Source organism: Chelonoidis abingdonii, chromosome 1, assembly GCF_003597395.2.
Source record: "Chelonoidis abingdonii isolate Lonesome George chromosome 1, CheloAbing_2.0, whole genome shotgun sequence".
NCBI classification, from domain to species: domain Eukaryota; kingdom Metazoa; phylum Chordata; order Testudines; family Testudinidae; genus Chelonoidis; species Chelonoidis abingdonii.
Genome location: NC_133769.1, coordinates 97380992 through 97398912, shown reverse-complemented (window position 1 = coordinate 97398912; position 17921 = coordinate 97380992). Strand labels below are relative to the sequence as shown.

Here is a 17921-nt window from a genome sequence, read left to right as displayed (position 1 = left end):
ATGATTTTTCCCTTTACAAAAGCCATGTTGATTATTCCGCAAAATATCATGTTCACATGTGTGTCTTGACAATTCGGTTTTTTACTATAGTTTCAACCAATTTGCCAGATACTTACTGGCCTGTAATTGCCAGGATAATCTCTTGAGCCTTTTTAAAAAATAGGTAAAAGCAGCAAAGAGTCCTGTGGCACCTTATAGACTAACAGACGTATTGGAGCATGAGCTTTCATGGGTGAATACCCACTTCGTCGGATGGATGCAACGAAGTGGGCATTCATCCATGAAAGCTCATGCTCCAATATGTCTGTTAGTCTATAAGGTGCCACAGGACTCTTTGCTGCTTTTACAGATCCAGACTAACACGGCTACCCCTCTGATACTTAAAAATAGGTATTACATTACTTACCTTTCAGTCATCTGGTACACAGGCTGATTTAGCAATAGGTACATACCAGAGTCAGTAGTTCTGCAATTTCATATTTGAGTTCTTTCAGAGCTTTTAGGTGAATACCCTCTGATCCTGGGGACCTATTACTGTTTATCAATTTGTTCTGAAACCACCTCTACTAACACCTCAATATGGGACAGTTTCCTCAGATCTGTCACCTAAAAAGAATGGCTCAGGTGTGTGGATCTCCCCCACATCCTCTGCAGTGAAGACCTATGCAAAGATTCATTTAGTTTCTCCACAATGACCTTCTCTTCTTTGAGTGCTCCTTGAGCACATCATCTGAAAGTCCCCAACTATGGGACAGTTTCCCTCCGCTCTAGCCTGAAGCTCACCTTATCTGAGACTTTCATCCTCCATCATCCAGCACAGAGGCTGTCAAACTGGGGTGAGACCGCTCTATTGTATCTCTGAAAGTCTCCTCTATGTACCTCTCTGTCTCTCTTAGCTCCTCAAGTTCAGTCACTTTGGCCTTAAGAGTCTGTTTTACATAGTGTGTGTGTATATATATGTACATACTGTGACAGGGTCAGGCCAGATGGCTACAGGAGAGTATTCGAAGGCAGATATATTAGTCCCAAATTAAGTAGATCCCTTTTTCCTGGGTAAGGTAACAGGGGCGGTTCCAGAACAAGCAGGAACTTGCTGGAACCAATTAAGACAGGCAGACTAATTAGGATACCTGAAGCCAATTAAGAAGAAACTGCTAGAATTAATTAGGACAGGCCAGCTAATCAAGGCACCTGAGTTTAAAAAGGACCTCACTTCAGTTTGTAGCGTGCATGTGAGGAGCTGGGAGCAAGAGGCACTAGTAACTGAGATTGGGAAGGTGTATTGCTGGAGGATTGAAGAGTACAAGCATTATCAGACACCAGGAGAAAGGTCCTGTGGTGAGGATAAAGAAGGTGTTGGGAGGAGGCCATGGGGAAGTAGCCCAGGGAGTTTTAGCTGTTGTGCAACTGTACCAGGAGGCACTCTAGACAGCTGCAGTCCACAGGGTCCTGGGTTGGAACCCGGAGTAGAGGGCGGACCCGGGTTCCCCCCAAACCTCCCAACTCCTGATCAGATACAGGAGGAATTGACCTGGACTGTGGGTTATACCAGAGAGGAAGGTCTGAGCTGTTCCCTGATCCACATGGTGAATCTCTGAGGCAAACAAATCTGCCAATAAGTGCAGGACCTACCAAGACAGAGGAGGAACTTTGTCACAATACATACACACACTATGTTTGCATATACACACATAGATTATGCAAGAACTCATCCTTCTGAAGTTTCACCATGAGGAAGGACTATCTGCTGATTACCTGTTACTTGAGGACAATATCAGAGGCCCAAACTGTATAAAGGAATGATTCACAGATTCATGGGGATTCTTATTCTGAACTAACAGCTGTTATGAACACATCACCACAGAAAACCCCTTGGTGAGATGTGAAAGATTGATCACTTGCCAGAGCCCTTGTTGGAATTGAGGTTCTCTCTGGTAAGCTTATTAGCATACGTATGTTTTTCTATTGTTTTTAATTTGTTTTCTCTCTAATGCTTTCACCTTAAGAATAAATGTGCTTGCTTAGGACAACCTGTGTAGTACACTATGACTATAGGCAATTCTGCTCCTTACAGCCTCTGGTGAGAAAGCAAAGCAGGCTTGCTTAGGCAGTCTGACTTGCTGGGAAACTCAAACTGTAGGCAGAGAATTGTGCAACCTGCAAAATCCCTGGTCAGGAGGGAGAGAGACATGGGTCTCCACCCAAGAGAGGTGATGGCTGGGGAGCCAGGATCGTAACAGAGGGTGCCCTTCATGGACCACAGAGGGGGAATACACAAAGTATTCCTCTGACACAAAGTAAGAGGTGACTTGATTATGGTCTACAAGTACCCACGAGGGGAAAAGATTTCTGATAACAGAACTTAAATCTAGCAGACAAAGGCATACTAAGATCAATAGTTGGAAGCTAAAGAAAGACAAATTCAGACTAGAAATAAGTATTACTTTTTTTTTTTTTAACTGAGGGAATGAGTCACTGGAACAATTTCTTTAGGGATGCAGTTGATTCTCCATCATTTGAAATCAGGAATGAAGCTCTCTCTAAAAGATAAACTATAACTCAAACAAAAGTTATGGGTTTCATCAATCAGCTACTAGTTGAGGTTGTATGGTCTGCGATATACAGGAGGTCACACTAGATCAGGGTTTCTTAAACGTCATTGCACCCTGACCCCCTTCTGACAACAAAAATCACTACACGACCCCAGGAAGGGGGACTGAAGCCTGAGCCCCACAACCCCAGGCTGGGAGGCCAAAGCAAAAGCCCAAGCCCTGCCATCCTGGGGGGCGCCGAAGCTTGAGGCTTCAGCCCTTGGGGATAGGGCTCAGATTTTGGTTTCAGCCCTGAGCCCCAGCAAGTCTAATGCCAGCACTGGCACCCCCATTAAAACAGGGTTGTGACCCACTCTGAGATCCTGACCAACAGTTGGAGAACCGCTGCACTAGATAATCATAACAGTTTCTTCTGATCTCAAAAATCTATTACTCTCACCTGCAGTCGTGTCTTCAAAAGCTTTCGTTTAAACCCTTCATAGAACATGAACTGTATGGCAGGATTGAAGACCAGCAGCAAGGAGGGAAAAGTACCATTCCACAAAGCCAAGACTCCTTCATCCCGTATTATCTGATGAAAGGCATCTGATGTGGAAAGTGGAGAAAAGCAACAGGAATTCTTAACATACAGAGTGACATTCTGATTGCAAAGGGTATGATTAATTCTACTGTTTAAGTATCATCCTCCATTGTGTACGGGGCATCTCAGCAGCCTAGACCCACTGATCCCTGTGATACACTTCTTCTTTTGCCTTTTAAACTAATGAACAAATTTAGGGACTATGATGGACAGAGCGGAGGCAGAGGTATTTCTTGGTCAAACTAGCACTTGTCAGAAAGCTTATATTTACCTCCTTGTGTAGCTGTTCCCTCTTTTACAGAGGCCCAATGTCACCCTGAGATTCTTCGAGCTAAAATGGCTCTCTTCAGAGCTTTATTTAGTTATGTTTCATTTTAGCAACAAGCAGCATAGCTAATCATAAAGTTAACATCCCTCTGCTTCTGTTTCATTTAACTGGAAGTTGCCTAAGAATGTCATCTCCCAGTCACCACCTGCTAACACTAAAATCAAGAGGCTGAATTGGAACTTGAACACCTTTGGTTTTCATTTTAAGCCTGAGCTATTTTTCACTTACAAAAATAAGGTACACAGCACCAAAATTAATTCCCTATGTTTCAAACGGTTCAAGTTTGAAATGTCTGTAATAAAGAATTGTGTTTAGAGAAGCTGGCTACCACAAAGTTTAAATATTTGATTTCTTCCCTCACTCAAAAGCATGGTTCAGGGCAATGAGATAAATACACAAGATCTTCATGGAGAAACTATTGCTAGTCAGTCAACAGCACTGGGTAATGGTCATAAGGTCACTCTCTGGAGTTCTCAGGCTGCAAGACACCCCCTCCCAGGAATCATGGGATGTATATCCTACCTCCACCAACAGAATATTTACTATATAGGAACTATACAGGAATAGAGCACTGAGGCACATTTCAAAAAATGGAGACAGTTTGGAGGACTGGATAGCTCAGGAGAGTAATGATGGTAAATAAAGTCTTATTTCTAGACTGACAGTTCAAACTTTAGTCCAGTTCAGTGATGACTGGAAGCCACTGTTACCTCATTGGCTATTCCATAACCTACATGAAATCAGTTTGTGGGCCTAGCAGAATAAGTGTCCACACCCCTAACAGCTACAACCAGAACTGGCAAAAGTTGGCTTCCTTGTCAGTTTCAACAAAAAAGATTCAAGAACTGAATGGGTCAGGAAGACTGTACAACCCTCCTCCCTTACATGGGACCCTTTTCAGGATCAACAATGGGCACCGTGCACACATACAAGGAGAGTGGGACACTTATGCTACTGTGGATAAGGGACTTTGGTCTTCAGAGCCATCAATCCAATCTTTTCACAAACATGAAATTCACTGAGAAAAATGACTGCACCAGGTGCTTACCCACAATGCCCTTGTAGTTGGTTGGTACAATATCTTCATTTCTAAACTTTGCTCCCTGCAGTTTCAGTCGTGTGTTCACTACCCAGAGGGGAGTGGTCAAGAGTACGTTCACGACACCTAATACAAAAGCACCCCACAAGGAGAAGAAAATACATCTTAATAAAAGTAAAACAGAAAAAATGGGCCTGTCTTTCTACACTTTTTCCTTCTTTAATTTCAGTGTACAGACTAACTCAGTAGTAATTCACATAGTATAGAAAACTAAATAGCAGGAATTTAAAAAAAGTCCAACACACAGCAAAGCTAACTATACAACTTCTAACTAAAATGATTTCTGTAGTTTCCCCAATGAGTCCACAGAGGCCAAAACAATGGGTTTTTCAACAACTAATTAAAGGTTCCTTAGGTCAAGCAAATTCCAAGACAGTCTTCAATGGGGTTACTTCAGGGATTAATTTGCCCCAGCATGTTGAAAAGCATATCTATTAGTCACCATCCAGCTAGACTCAGTTATAAGAGAAGTCATGTTGTTTTACAGCTTTGGGAATTTTTGACAAGTTTTGTTAAAACTCTTTCAATCTAGTTTTGTTGCCTGCAAAGGAAGGTGGGATAGGTGGGAAACAGACTTCTCACCCATTAGATATCTGCTGTAAGTTCTACTCCACATGATTCAATGGTGGTGGCAAAAGCTACTGACTCACACCAAGTTAAAGAAGATTTAGTTATTCAAAATATTGCAAAGTTGCAAAAATCTTCTTTAACAAAGAACCCTAATATCAGTAGGAAATCTACTTCCACTTTGATCTGTCCTGGAAGAAAATGGCATCTAGGCACCATGGTAATGGATACATTACATAGAGAAAATGGCTCAATATTGGATACTTTTTTTGTCCAAGCGTTCAACAGAAATAATTTTATAAGTGTGTGAGTATATATACACCCAAACCCCCACATATAGAGAATGTCGGGTGGTAGAAAACCTAGAGTAAATATACATGACAAATAAAGAGAGCCATAATATGAAGCGATTCTCTATAAAATACAAAATACAAAACACCCAGGCAGCACGACCTCCAATGGGCTTCATAAAGCAAGGAGGTCATTATGTAATTTGGTTAAAAATCTGAGTTTCACAGAATCTCATGTTATGACATACTATGTCATCATGCCTCATAGGTTCCATTACCTGCAACAAACCCCAGGACCAAATCTTTTCCTGTGGTTGAATGTTGGCCTTTGACCCATAGAGCTCTGAGACTGTTAAACGTATAAAAATAGACAAAATTGGAGCAGCAGAGGCTGGAAATAACAGGGAACCACCCTCGATATGGTGCCAGGCTGTGGAGAAAAAACAACAGGCAAAGTAAGGGTCAGAAAACTACCATTATAAATTGAAAGAATCTGGGATCTGACCCAAATCTCACTGAAGTCAATGTGAATTTTTCCATTGGTTTCAACGGACTTTGGATCAGGCCTCCAAAGAGAAAAAACACTCTGGAAGCCATTGGTTAAACAGATCCGCAGAGAACAGAGTTGTGGACCCAAGAAGGAGTTATACAATGTCTTTCATCCACAGCGATCCCAAAGTGCTTTGCAGATCCATCAATAGAGGAATTTTTATATGCTACTGAAATACTGTACCTTTGGGATAGAAAACAACATCTCCTCTTTGCCAGGGACAGCACACAAGTTTTAAAAATTGTGTTTAATATTTTTTTTGTGTATGTGTGTGTGTGAGAGAGAGAGAGAGAGAAGAGTCACACAGCCGGCACTATATATAGTACCATTATATTGAGACAGTTTCCAACCAGTAACAATCACACTGACTCAATACAATTCTTAACTCTATTACTGGTTAAAATAAAACACTCAATTATTTGCTTATACTGATAACACTCACGAGTAACTCCACTGAAACAAGCAGAGTTAGAAAGGCTGGTATAAGTGAAAAGAGAAACAAACTCAGGAAATGTATAGTCGGGGTATCTTCAAATTGTACGTATCAACATTCCTCCACTTAGTTGGGAAAGTACGAAGAATTAAGTTTCTAAAGTTACAGGCTTCCTTGATTAACTATCAGTAGTACAGTTACTGGTGTGGAGAAAAAAAAGATGGAGAAGGAAATAACAACTCTTCCATGTTTCTGGTCCTTTCTCTCTCAGGAAAAATATACATATGCTTTATATGAACCATATACTCTATTTAAAAACAAAAGAAACCCGCAAAGTCTTCATAAAAATCAGAGATGCTTCTGATGATCTAATTACAAATATTTTTTCAGAAGAAACCTTCAGAAGCGCAAAACAGCAAACATCGAAGATAAGAAAAATCAGTTTATTTTAGTGGCTCAAGGTACCAGTACCCACAATCAAAACCTGTTGTGGTGATAAGAGTAAAGTCCAAGTGACTGTCCTGAATTTTATCCAGGTGTTGAACTTGTCTCATCTAGTTCACACCAGCAGGATGAATTAGACCACACCAGCAGAAAACTGTCTTCAACGTCATTTAAGAAAGGTGGGAATGAGAGGAAATGGATAAAGTAGTTTTTGACAAGTAAGAACAGTGTTTTCCTGGTGCAGACAAGGGCCTAAGAAGAAAACCTGTGTTAGCGAAACGGATTTTTCAAAAACAAATTACACTACCATGCTATTTGTATATCATGACAGGAGGCATTGCCAAATGACACCCACAGTATGCTTGGGATCTTGCACTTTGTATTGTTTTTCCAGTTGTCCCACCCATTTCTTCAAAACTATGTTAGCTTTATCTAGGGTTCTTAAGTGTCCTGAGGGAAATCAATCAGTTTCCCATTGCCAGGAAAAAAATGGTTACATACCTGTTTGGTAACTGTTGTTCTTCAATATGTGAAGCATATAGCCATTCCACTTCAGGTGGTGCGTACCAGAGTCGGAGATTTTTTTCTCCCATAGCAGTACCCATTAGGGCAATGTACGTGCCCTCCTTGTACTTGTGGTGCCAACTAAGGGTATAATGGGCAAAGCCCACCCCAAATTCCTTCACACCAGGAGCCATATTTTTGACTCTGATGTAAGGGGGAAGGAGGGTGGGTCATGGAATGGACACATGCAACCTATCTTGAAGAACAAGTTACAGAACAAATACATAATTTTTTTCTTCAAGTGTTTACACACGTCCATTCCAGGTGACTCACAAACGCATGAGATCAAGGAGGTTATCAGAGTCTAGCTGAACAAGGACAGCAACACATCTCTCACAAATCTAGCATGATCTTTTGAGGCTTGGGAGACAGCATAATGACTAGCGAAGATATGAACAGATGACCTAGTTGCAGCCTTGCAAATGTCACTGATGGCTAAGAAAGCAGCTGATGCTGCTTGCAGTGTACTGAAACTCTCTCAGGTGCAGAAAACGTAGTGATCTCATAGCACAGTAGAATACAGGAAGAAATCCAAGAGGAAATTCTCAAGAGGAGAAATGAGTTGACCCATCATCTGTTAGCAAAGGAGATGAATAATTGACAAGACATCTATACTGCTTAATCCTGTCCAGATAACAAACTAATGCCCTGCGGACATCCAAAGTATGGAGTTTTTCCTCATCTTTATGAGAGTGAGGCTTTGAAAAAAAGGTTGGTAAGTATATAGACTGATTTCAGCGAAAATCTGACACCACTTTAGTTAGAAATGTATGGTGTGGATTTAAGCAGACCTTACCTTTATAGAACACCATATGGGAGATGGAGGATCAGCAACTAAAGCCTGAATTTCTGTTTTGCTACTACCCAAAGTAATAGCCCCCAGGAACACTACCTTAATTGAGAGATGAGAAAAAGAGCAACTGGTCATAGGCTTAAACGGGGGAAGGTCCCATTAAAGCTGACAAAATCAATTTTAGATCCTATGATGGTGTGGGATCTCTTACAGATGGGAAAAGCCTGAATCTAACAATAGTAAGGTTAGAAAAAACAGATCTTCCGTCTATAGAAGAATGGAATATGGAAACAGCCACCAAGTGAACTCTCAGGGAACCAACACAGCAACACAGCACCAATGGAAGCAGCCACTTCCCCTCAGCACATTTTCCAAAAGCGGCACCTGCTGGGCCGGTGCTGGGGGCAGCATGGCTGGACAAGCCATGGGGGGGGGGGGGGCGGCAGGTGCGGTTGGAGGAGCTAGAGGGCCAGTTCCTCGGCCATCGCGCCCCACACTCAGCGTGGCCCCAACATCGCCGCAGCCACCTCTTGTGGCAGCTCAGGGCTTGGCAGCCAAGCGCTCCCCGCCCCTTGCTAATGCAGCAGCAGCAGCATCTCTCGGCGAGGGGCTCGCGGCCCAGTGAAATATTCCGCGGCCCCCGCATCCCATCACAGAGGGCGGGGGAAAGCAAAAGGACCCCTGAGCCTTTAAGGCCACCTGGCTGGCAAGCCCCACGTGGAACACACCGGGAGCGGGGCGAGCTTGTGGATCTGGGCTGGTGTTTACCCCTGACAGCGACGGGAGGGTCAGGGCCCAGCTTGGCCCAGCAGTGCCATGGAGCAAGGCTCGGCCAGTGACTCACGAGCCAGAGCCGGGGTCCGCCCACGGCATGGGACCGGGATTGGCCGGGGACAGGCGGCGGCGCAGGACAGAAAGTGAGCGGTGGAGGTCCAGTGCCTTGCACTGGGGTGTCTGGGCGAGGGGCTCCTCGGGGCCAGGTCCGCAGGGCAGGGGCGCAGGCCACGCTGTCTGGATGGGGGGCCCTGGCATGGCGCAGGAGCCTGGAGCCCAGGGTGGGGGGGATGGGACCCCGCAGGTGGGGCCAGGCAGCGCAGCCTGGCGGGAGACCCTGCAGAGCAGACTGGGCAGGAGAGACTCTCCGGGGACCGCTGGGGAACGGGGGTATCCGCACTCCCGGGAAGCCAGCAGGAGTCCTGAGCCAGGCCCCGGGGTTAATCTGGGGGGGGAAATGGGAGGAGCCAAGGGGGCGTGGCCAGAGGAGGAGCCGGGGGGCTCCTTTTTATGTTTGCTCCCCCTACACTTAGAACCTGGCTATGGCACTGAACCAACAGAGTTCTTTTCTGTTAAGTGAAAAGCAGATAATCCAGAAGAAAATACACCTCTACCTTGATATAACGCGAGCCGATATAACACGAATTCGGATATAACGCAGGAAAGCAGTGCTCCGGGGGGGCGGGGCTGCGCACTCCGGTGGATCAAAGCAATTTCGATATAATGCCGTTTCACCTATAACGCAGTAAGATTTTTTGGCTTCCAAGGACAGCGTTATATCGAGGTAGAGGCGTATACGGAAGCCTGCAAGGGAGGCGTACCTTCTGCTGGGACCACATAGAGAATCTTCTCCATTTCATGAGCAGGGTCCTGTGAAAATTCCAATTTCATGAACTGTGCAGAAAATGCTAAATTAGTCCAATATCCCTATTTTTCCAACAGCAGAGAGGTAGAAGTGGGCATTCATGCAAGCCAGTCTTGTGATTGGTGTGGCTTGTAGTGTGTTCTGGGTAGTAGCGGCACTGGCTATTGTATGTCACATAAACCAGCTCCTGAGTCCCTCCCACAAACTATTGTTCTGACATGATGATGCTGCCATATGCTAGGAGCCACACAGAGCACAAGACTAGTGCACATGGATGCTTGTTTCCAACTCCTTGCTGTTGGAAAAATCACAGAAGTTTGGAGGGGACTTGGCAGTCATGCATAGTCCACAAAACTCCATATTTTACCATTACACTACCATGAATTAAAAAAAAAAAGTCATGATTTTCTCAGGGCCTATTCATGAGATAAGTGCATTTGATGGATGGCTTTCTGCTATTTAAAAGCATGTTTTGAATTTAAAGGAACAGTCCATTTCCTGGGGAGTTAACCAAGGAGCATTCTTATACATCTACTAATTGTCAGGAAGCAGGGAGGACAAGTCAGAGACAATGGCTTCCTCAGGAGAAGATAAGGAAGTGTTCAGTGAGGACATCACAGTATCAACCTGTTCTGATGCCTGCTGAACCTCCTTATCACATGGGCCAGACACTGGATATTTAAGTTCCACCACTTACCGAGTACTGGGATTGGCACTAGACAGAGTGCTTGGACAGAGACTTAGTAATAGCAGGTGTAGGAGATGAGGACCTAGTGTCTGGAGGGACACCCTGAGAATTCCAAAAAAGCTATTACTGGATCTGATTTGGTATCAGAGACAAACCCCAAAGCATCCTATACCTGGACCTAGTCCAGTGAGAATGCCAGTGCCAAGACCTCAACCAGCAGAAAGGGAAATCTAAGACCTCCTGCAATGAGTGTGTATGATCCCACTCCGACTCCAGGGAGGAGTAAGTATAATCATAAAGCCAAGATGGTGCAGTATCAGGCAGTGCAGCAGGACATTGGGACCAGAAAGCACAAGAAGTAGATGGTAACAGGGGAAGTATTAGCAGCTTTCTTGATAATAGTGCTGTTTGTCTTCCTTGCTAAACAGCACAGCTTTTGGCTACCATCAGTATCGACTGGAAGGCAGAAGGTTGCTGTGAACTGGGGAACAGAGAGGGATAGCAGGGGAAGCAAGGGGAGTTACTAAGACTCAGAGAGAGAAAGTAGCTAGCTCCAGGATGAGAAGGGGCATGCCAGCAATTCTTATGCCAGTTCCTCAGTGGCTGGCACATCCACACCTCCCTTCCCTGGACTGGGTATCTCTATCAGCAATAGCTGGACAGTCAGACTGAGCTGGACTAGGACTCACATGAGTTCTCCCAGCCAGCCCTGTGTGGTCCCTGCACACTAACCCCAACCAATGTAAAAGAAGAAAAGGAGAGAAGAGTTGTTGCTACCTGCTCCCTGGTGGCAAACCTGATCCCATGCACCAACACAACCATTCCAGACCCTCTTCCAGATCCTACTCCAGCCTTCACAAGATAGAATGAGGGCAGAAAACATTGGGGGCCAGAAACATACATCAACCCTTGTAATATTTCCATTATGTAGGTGCTAGCCCTCACCACCTCCCAGTTCCACCACAATGGTACCAAAAACTGCGTAGTCCCTCATGGTGCCAAAGATGAAACAGGTACCAAAGCTTGCACTGGATGAATGGGCATGCCATACCTCAACGTCTTGCAGCAACGGTGAGTATGGAACCAAGAAGCAAAGGAGGTCCCTCAGGTGTTATCTGTACCGAGAGGGAGAGATGCCCCAAAGCATTCACTGAAAATTAAGTCAATGCTGCAGAAGATCCTAACAACTCAGTCAGTCTCCATGGTACCAAAGGTGGTGCCGGATACAACAACTCTACATTGCTAGTCAAGTCTGTGATACCAGGGAGTTGCCTAGCTGGGCCTGGAGATCTAACCTCAATGCCCACCTTTTTCCTGTGTGATGTCGTTGCGGTCCTAGCCCTCATGAACAAAGAGGATTTTTCTAGCTAGAAGAATGTGAATTGCCTGATTTTTTCTGCCATTTGTGCAGTACCAGAGAAGGAGAGTGGCATCTTTTCTCTGGTGAAGTGATACTGCCAAGTCTAGTAATGCAGTCCTGGGTGGATTAAGTCTGAACTCCTGTGTACTGAGTGGCTGGGTTCCAAGTGGAGGCATAAAGCAGTTTCCATGAAGAGGTGTCTAAATCTTACTTCCTGTAGAGAGGTAGGCCGGGGCTTGTCTCTCTCTGGGGAGGTGGGGACCCACACCGCCTCATTAAATTGGCAAATAGGTCTTGTGGGGAATTAGTCCGGCTGCAGGAGTCATCCTCTGTGGCCACAGTAAGCCCAGGCCCTAGGTCAGGGTGGGGCACTGGTGAGTCAGGCACTCAGGCCCTCAGACAGGGGCTGAGCAATAACGGTATATAATAGCAAGCCCAAGCCCTAGGTCAGGGCAGGGCAATGGTGAGTCAGGTACTCAGGCCCTCAGGTAGAGGCTGAGCAACAACAGTATATCAACAGTAGGCGCAGGCCCTAGGTTCCAAAGGGCCTGGGAGAGGGGGAGACTGCCACCCAACTTGTGGGTGGCAGGCGGGACGCAGGCCCTCTCACTCCACTGCATCCCAGCCCGGGACCCACTGCTGTGTCAGTGGAGATCCTGTCCACAACACACCAACATGGGTTCTGGTAGTGCTGCAGCCAGAGCAGGGTCGGCTGCCCCCAGGCTACTTCTAGACTCCCCTTCTTGAGGCACCTGGGTCAGGGTGGTGTACTCAGGGGCATCCAGCACCATGGATTCCTTAGAATAGCTGGCAAAGGGTAGACTCGGCAACTCCTTCTGGTAGCTGGCACAGGGCAGGCTCGGCAACTCCTCCAGGTAGCTGGTGCAGGGCAGCGCAGGGCAGTCCTTTGGTTTACTGCAGGTAACTGGGGTTTCCCAATCATGAGCTAGGACAGAGGCATCTGGCATCCCCGGCAGCTGCTCTCTCAGTGAGCCCTGAGGACAGGCCTTTATACTTCCGAGGCAATGCCTGACCCTCTGGGGGGCGGAATCAGAGTTCCCTGGCCCCGTCCACTCTGGTGTCCAGAGGAACTCGTCTCTCTTCAGGGCAGCAGGGAACTACATCGCCTCACCACCCTTCACAAGACTCAAACCCTTGCAGATAGGGTATCTATACCTAATAGGTCCTCTCCTCAAACCCTAAACAATGAGAGTGAGGATTTCTGACTAGCATAGACTTGTTCCAGCCAGAAAAGCACTTAAACTCTGGGGATTTAGGCATGCCATAGGACAGAGCTTGAAAAGCTCCAACGAAAACAAACAAAAATTTGCCAAAAGCAAGTACACTAACTAAAACTATATACAATAATAATTTTTAGAAAACATTATCTCATAAGAGAAAGGGAAAGGTGTGATAAGCACACACATTCCAATTACCATGGTGAGAAGGAACTGAGGAGGATTGAGGCAGATCTGCCCTTTGTACCTTAGGCTAACAGCAAAGCTTGCTGAGAGCACATGCACCACCCTGACAGATATCAATATGTGGAAAAAATTTACTGCCTTGGGTCCACTGGCACACACATACACTTGAAGTGAAATGGACATGTGTAAGCATTCGAAGAACTTGGATTTTCAATTTTGCTGTAAGTGTACAAAGTTTCATTTCTACAGTCTTTCAAATCCAACTATTACATCCTCAAATCTCTCTCTTATTGTGGACTCCTTGATTTCTGTAGTGGTTTATACGTTCTATATATTTCTCTGAGCAAATAACGGAATTACAGAACTGTGAGCCAAAGATGGTATCAACTGATTTACAAGTGCTTTTTCCTCCCTGTGCTCACTCTTACTTTTTGGCATTTGCTTTCCCAGAGCCTTACACACATTTTATTGTTGATCCTGCATGATTCTCAGGACACAAAAATCATGCCATCCATGTCAGTGTATTCCTTTTTCACTCTTCTTCTATTTCTAGGGGGTAAGGAAAGTGTTTAACCTAGGCCTGGTCTACACTGGAAAAATAAGTCTGCCAGAGATGTGAAAAATCCACACCCATAAGCGGTGTAGACAGTGCTAGGTCGACAGAATTCTTCAGTCAACCTAACTACTGCCTCTTGGGGAGGTAGATTACCTATGTCAGTGGGAGTTTTAAGTGTAGACAAATTCCTAGTTTCACCAATTGTAACTGCATGGGTAAAGTCTGAAAAAGGTAAAATGTTATTAGGCAAACTGGAACCTGGCTAGGACTGACAACTCTACTCTAGTGTAAAACACAAGGAATTCTTGGAGTAAGCACTGCAAGGGAGGGTTACATACACACCTACTTGTCAGTACTTTTCAACAAGGTTCTGCGGTCAGGGATGCAACTCCTACAGCATAGCTCTGTATAAGGTCATGAAGGTTAACTTCTGCTACACAGGATCCTAATTCTCCATCCTGGGTCCAAACAGCCATTTGTGGGGTTCTCCAGGTGGTGGGAGAGAAGAAAGAATGAACCTTTGACTGGAAAGCATATCTCAAAACAGCCTATTATTCAAGGTGGCTAGGTTATCTAAAAGGACACTGCACCTGTATGATTAGAAACTGATGCCCCAGAGAATCCAGACAAATGAAGAGACTGATATATGGAAATTAATATATCCAGATATATGGAGGCTCACTGGATGCACATGCATAGCACTTCTGAAGGTTTACTTTTACCAAGATAATGGTGAACATCTGTACTTACAGGCCTTCTTCTTTGATAATCTCCAGTAGCACTGTGTGTGTTGTCTTGGACTTGCGTTTCTCATCAACTGGAAGACAAAAGACAGATCTAATTTTTAGCACTTTAAAAGTTGAAAGTACTCATCATCAACTTCTTATTCCTCTATTCCTCTAAAACTGCCAATTTTGCCTTCTCCACAAATGACTCAGTTTTCTCCCAGCTCCTTAGCCACCCCTGAAAGCATCCCTCTCTTTCCACTTGATATTTAAGGTTTCCTGCCTCCATATTTGTTCACTCCCCAACAACACTAAGGGCAGGTCTACACTACAGGGCTCGGTCGACCTACGTTACGTAACTCCAGTTACGTGAATAACACAGCTCTAGCCAACATAGCTTAAGTCGACCTTTTGCAGTGTCTACATCGCACTGGGTCGATGGGAGAAACGCTCCTGTCAACTTACCTTAGGCTTCTTGTTCCGGTGGAGTACCGGAGTCAACGGGAGAGCAATCAGCAGTCGATTTAGTGGGTCTTCACTAGACTCGCTAAATCGACCCTCATGGATTGATCACTGTATGTCGATCCCCCGGTAAGTGGAGAGAAGCCCTGAGATGGGCCCCCTGGGCAGCTGCCCCTTAACTTTTGTTAATTCTTGATCTGATAATTGGACCATGAATCAGAGATGGGGCTCACTTCCCTGTTTCATTGTCATAAACATTCCCTGACCCCCAGACCCTAATAAACTTGCCTCTTACAGCTAGTTTACAGGTGACCATGCATTGGGAAAAAAACCTCATTTTCTAAGAGCTGAGGATTGCTGTACAGTATTATGGGGCTAACTCAAGCATACATACTTGAAGATTTGTCAAATAATCTCATCCCAGTTCTTAATAAAGCTTTAGCCACAGTATCAGATGCCTTCTGGTTCTGTAGTTTATAAGTAGGAAATACCCAGCTTGACTACCCAGGGCTGTTCAGAAGCTTAAAGTTTAGTTTTGGGAAACATGAGATATTTGTACTCCCAATTTCGCTCTCACTCTGTGCTTTTAAATTCCCCTGCAGCACAATGCCTAAATTAGGCAAGAACGTGCTGGTTTTACTCCTGCAAATAGTGTTGTTCCCATGGGCTGGCAAGACCAGTCGCACGAAACTAATGCAATCCTGAGCAGTTTCACTCTAACTCTCAATTTTGATCACCTCTTCTAAATCTGAGAATATTCCTAGAGAGAGGTACTTAGGACAAGTCTACACTTAAAATGCTGCATCAGCACAGCTGCTATAGCACTTTAATGAAGATGCCCTAAACTGACGGGAGAGACTGTTCTCCCATTGGTGTAGTTAATCCACTTCCCTGAGAGGTGGTGGTTACATTGGTGGGAGAAGCAGTGCTGGCTACATGGAGGGTTAGGTCGTTATAACTAGGTCACTCAGGAGTGTGGATTTTTCACAACAAAATTATTCCAATATAGGTCTGTAATGTAGACCAGACTTTAGACATTCAAATCTGAGCCGTAAGTCACACAGCAATGACTTTTCAGCTAATTAAAGAGTCAGTCAGTGCTGTTCCTAAAGGGAGAATCAGCCTCAGCTAGAAGAATGTTGCTGGTGATGAGGAAGGAACAAAAGGAAATATCCTTGTTTACACAGAGGAGATCCCTATGATGGGGGTGTGCTAGACCCTTTGAGGCCCCCTGCTGGAGGTCTTGCAGTCCTAACACACCCTGCCTCAGGAAAGGAGCAGTGAAAGTGGGTCCCCCGGGCTGCCTAGAAAGGCTGCAGGGCCTGAGCAGGTCAGTTGCTAGCTGGGACCAGAAGGGTGAGGAAGAACTGGAAGACAAAGTGACTCTCTAGGAAGGAGGCCTGGGAAAGACCCTGTTCAAGCAGGGATAAGACAGAGAGAACCCAAAGACTGTAACCCTAAGGTAATGGGCGAAGGTGATGGGACTCAGTGGGAAGCAGCCCAGGGAATACAGCAGCAGCAACTATTAATGGAAGCAGTACAAAACTGCTGTTTATAGGGTCCCTGGCTTGGTACCTGGAGTAGTGGACAGGCCTGGGTCCCTGGGGAAATGGCCTAAGCCCTGGGAAGGGCTCAGAGAAGCTGGGAATGGATCACTTGATAATTACCTGTTCTGTTCATTCCCTATGGGGCACATAGAATTGGCAACTATTAGAAGACAGGATACTGGGCTAGATGGACCTTTGGCATAGCTGTTCTTATGAGATAGGGCTGACGACCCTGGACAGAGCCAACCATTAGTGGAACTTTGTTACTCCACAAGGGGACTGAACTTAAGAGATGATCTGACTGGACAGCTGGGGCAGCAAGAACACAAAGTCAAAGTTTTGAGGGCGAAAGCCCTGGGGCCAGTGCTCTACAACAGGGCAGGGATGAACTTAAAGCCAGCCAAGAAGGGCGATGAGAACACAGCAAAGAGGCAGGGCTAAAGACACTAACAAGAGCACTGTGATATGCCCTTGATACCCCAGAAAGTGTTCATCCATTTTAGACTGTGATATGAACTGAGGGCTGAGGCACTGAAGACCTGCCCTGCAACAGTTGACAGGGCACCAGGAGCAGAAAAAGAGTGCAGGATCATACCCAGGTGACAGGAGGCACTCACAAGAGGTGAGTGCACCCCATCACAATCCCCATGCAACTACTCCCAGAAGTGCCAAAGCTAAAAGGAAATGGAAACAAAGACAGGAGCCACAAAAACACTGGTGTTTATACACTTACCCTGAAGTCTAAGTCTAGCTGTATCCAAAGGAAAAAATACTGTCATTGCAGTCACACTGCCCTGAAAAATGACAGAACAGTTAATTAGCAATTTTTTTTTTCTGTCTTTAATGAGTTACATACACAATCATTACAAGTTTCTCAGCAAAATTACTCCACATAATCCAGAACTAAACTATATTGTTTGTTAAAAACTGCTTAACAATGACCTTTTGTTTACCCCTCTAAATTCTGTTCCCACCCAAAATCAAAATTTGCTGAATAAAGGTAAATATGCATATCAAAATTTAACAGAAAAAGAAAATGAACCCCACAGATACCAATGACTACTTGAAACTTTTGGTCACAGGGTTAGAGAAAAGGCTTTCAAATGTGATTAAACAAATTATAAATAAATTGAAATGATTGCAAAACTCTCTTTTAGCATAAGTTTTTAGAAGTCTGATCTCAGTAAACAGATAAAAGAGCACCAGTTTGTTTCTCCATTCTCACTTCTGCTCTACCTATACAAGTCTGATAAAAGTTTATGAAGGAGGAATGTTAAAATTACATGGCATCCATCCCTCTAAATTAGTATCAAAACAGTG

The 17921-nt window shown here is 44.9% G+C and overlaps 1 protein-coding gene across 4 annotated transcripts in view; it reads right to left on the bottom strand.

The window, feature by feature from the left end:
• SLC25A17 (solute carrier family 25 member 17) overlaps positions 1-17921 on the bottom strand; it is a 53673-nt gene that overhangs the window by 12185 nt on the left and 23567 nt on the right. For all 4 annotated transcript variants that reach the window (XM_032787720.2, XM_075068104.1, XM_032787726.1 and 1 more), the window contains 5 exons: positions 17335-17395; positions 14618-14684; positions 5695-5846; positions 4509-4625; positions 2992-3137 (listed from right to left, as the gene is read on the bottom strand). In XM_032787720.2, the coding sequence (XP_032643611.1) occupies positions 2992-3137; positions 4509-4625; positions 5695-5846; positions 14618-14684; positions 17335-17395 (543 nt within the window). The remainder of the gene's footprint in view (positions 1-2991; positions 3138-4508; positions 4626-5694; positions 5847-14617; positions 14685-17334; positions 17396-17921) is intronic.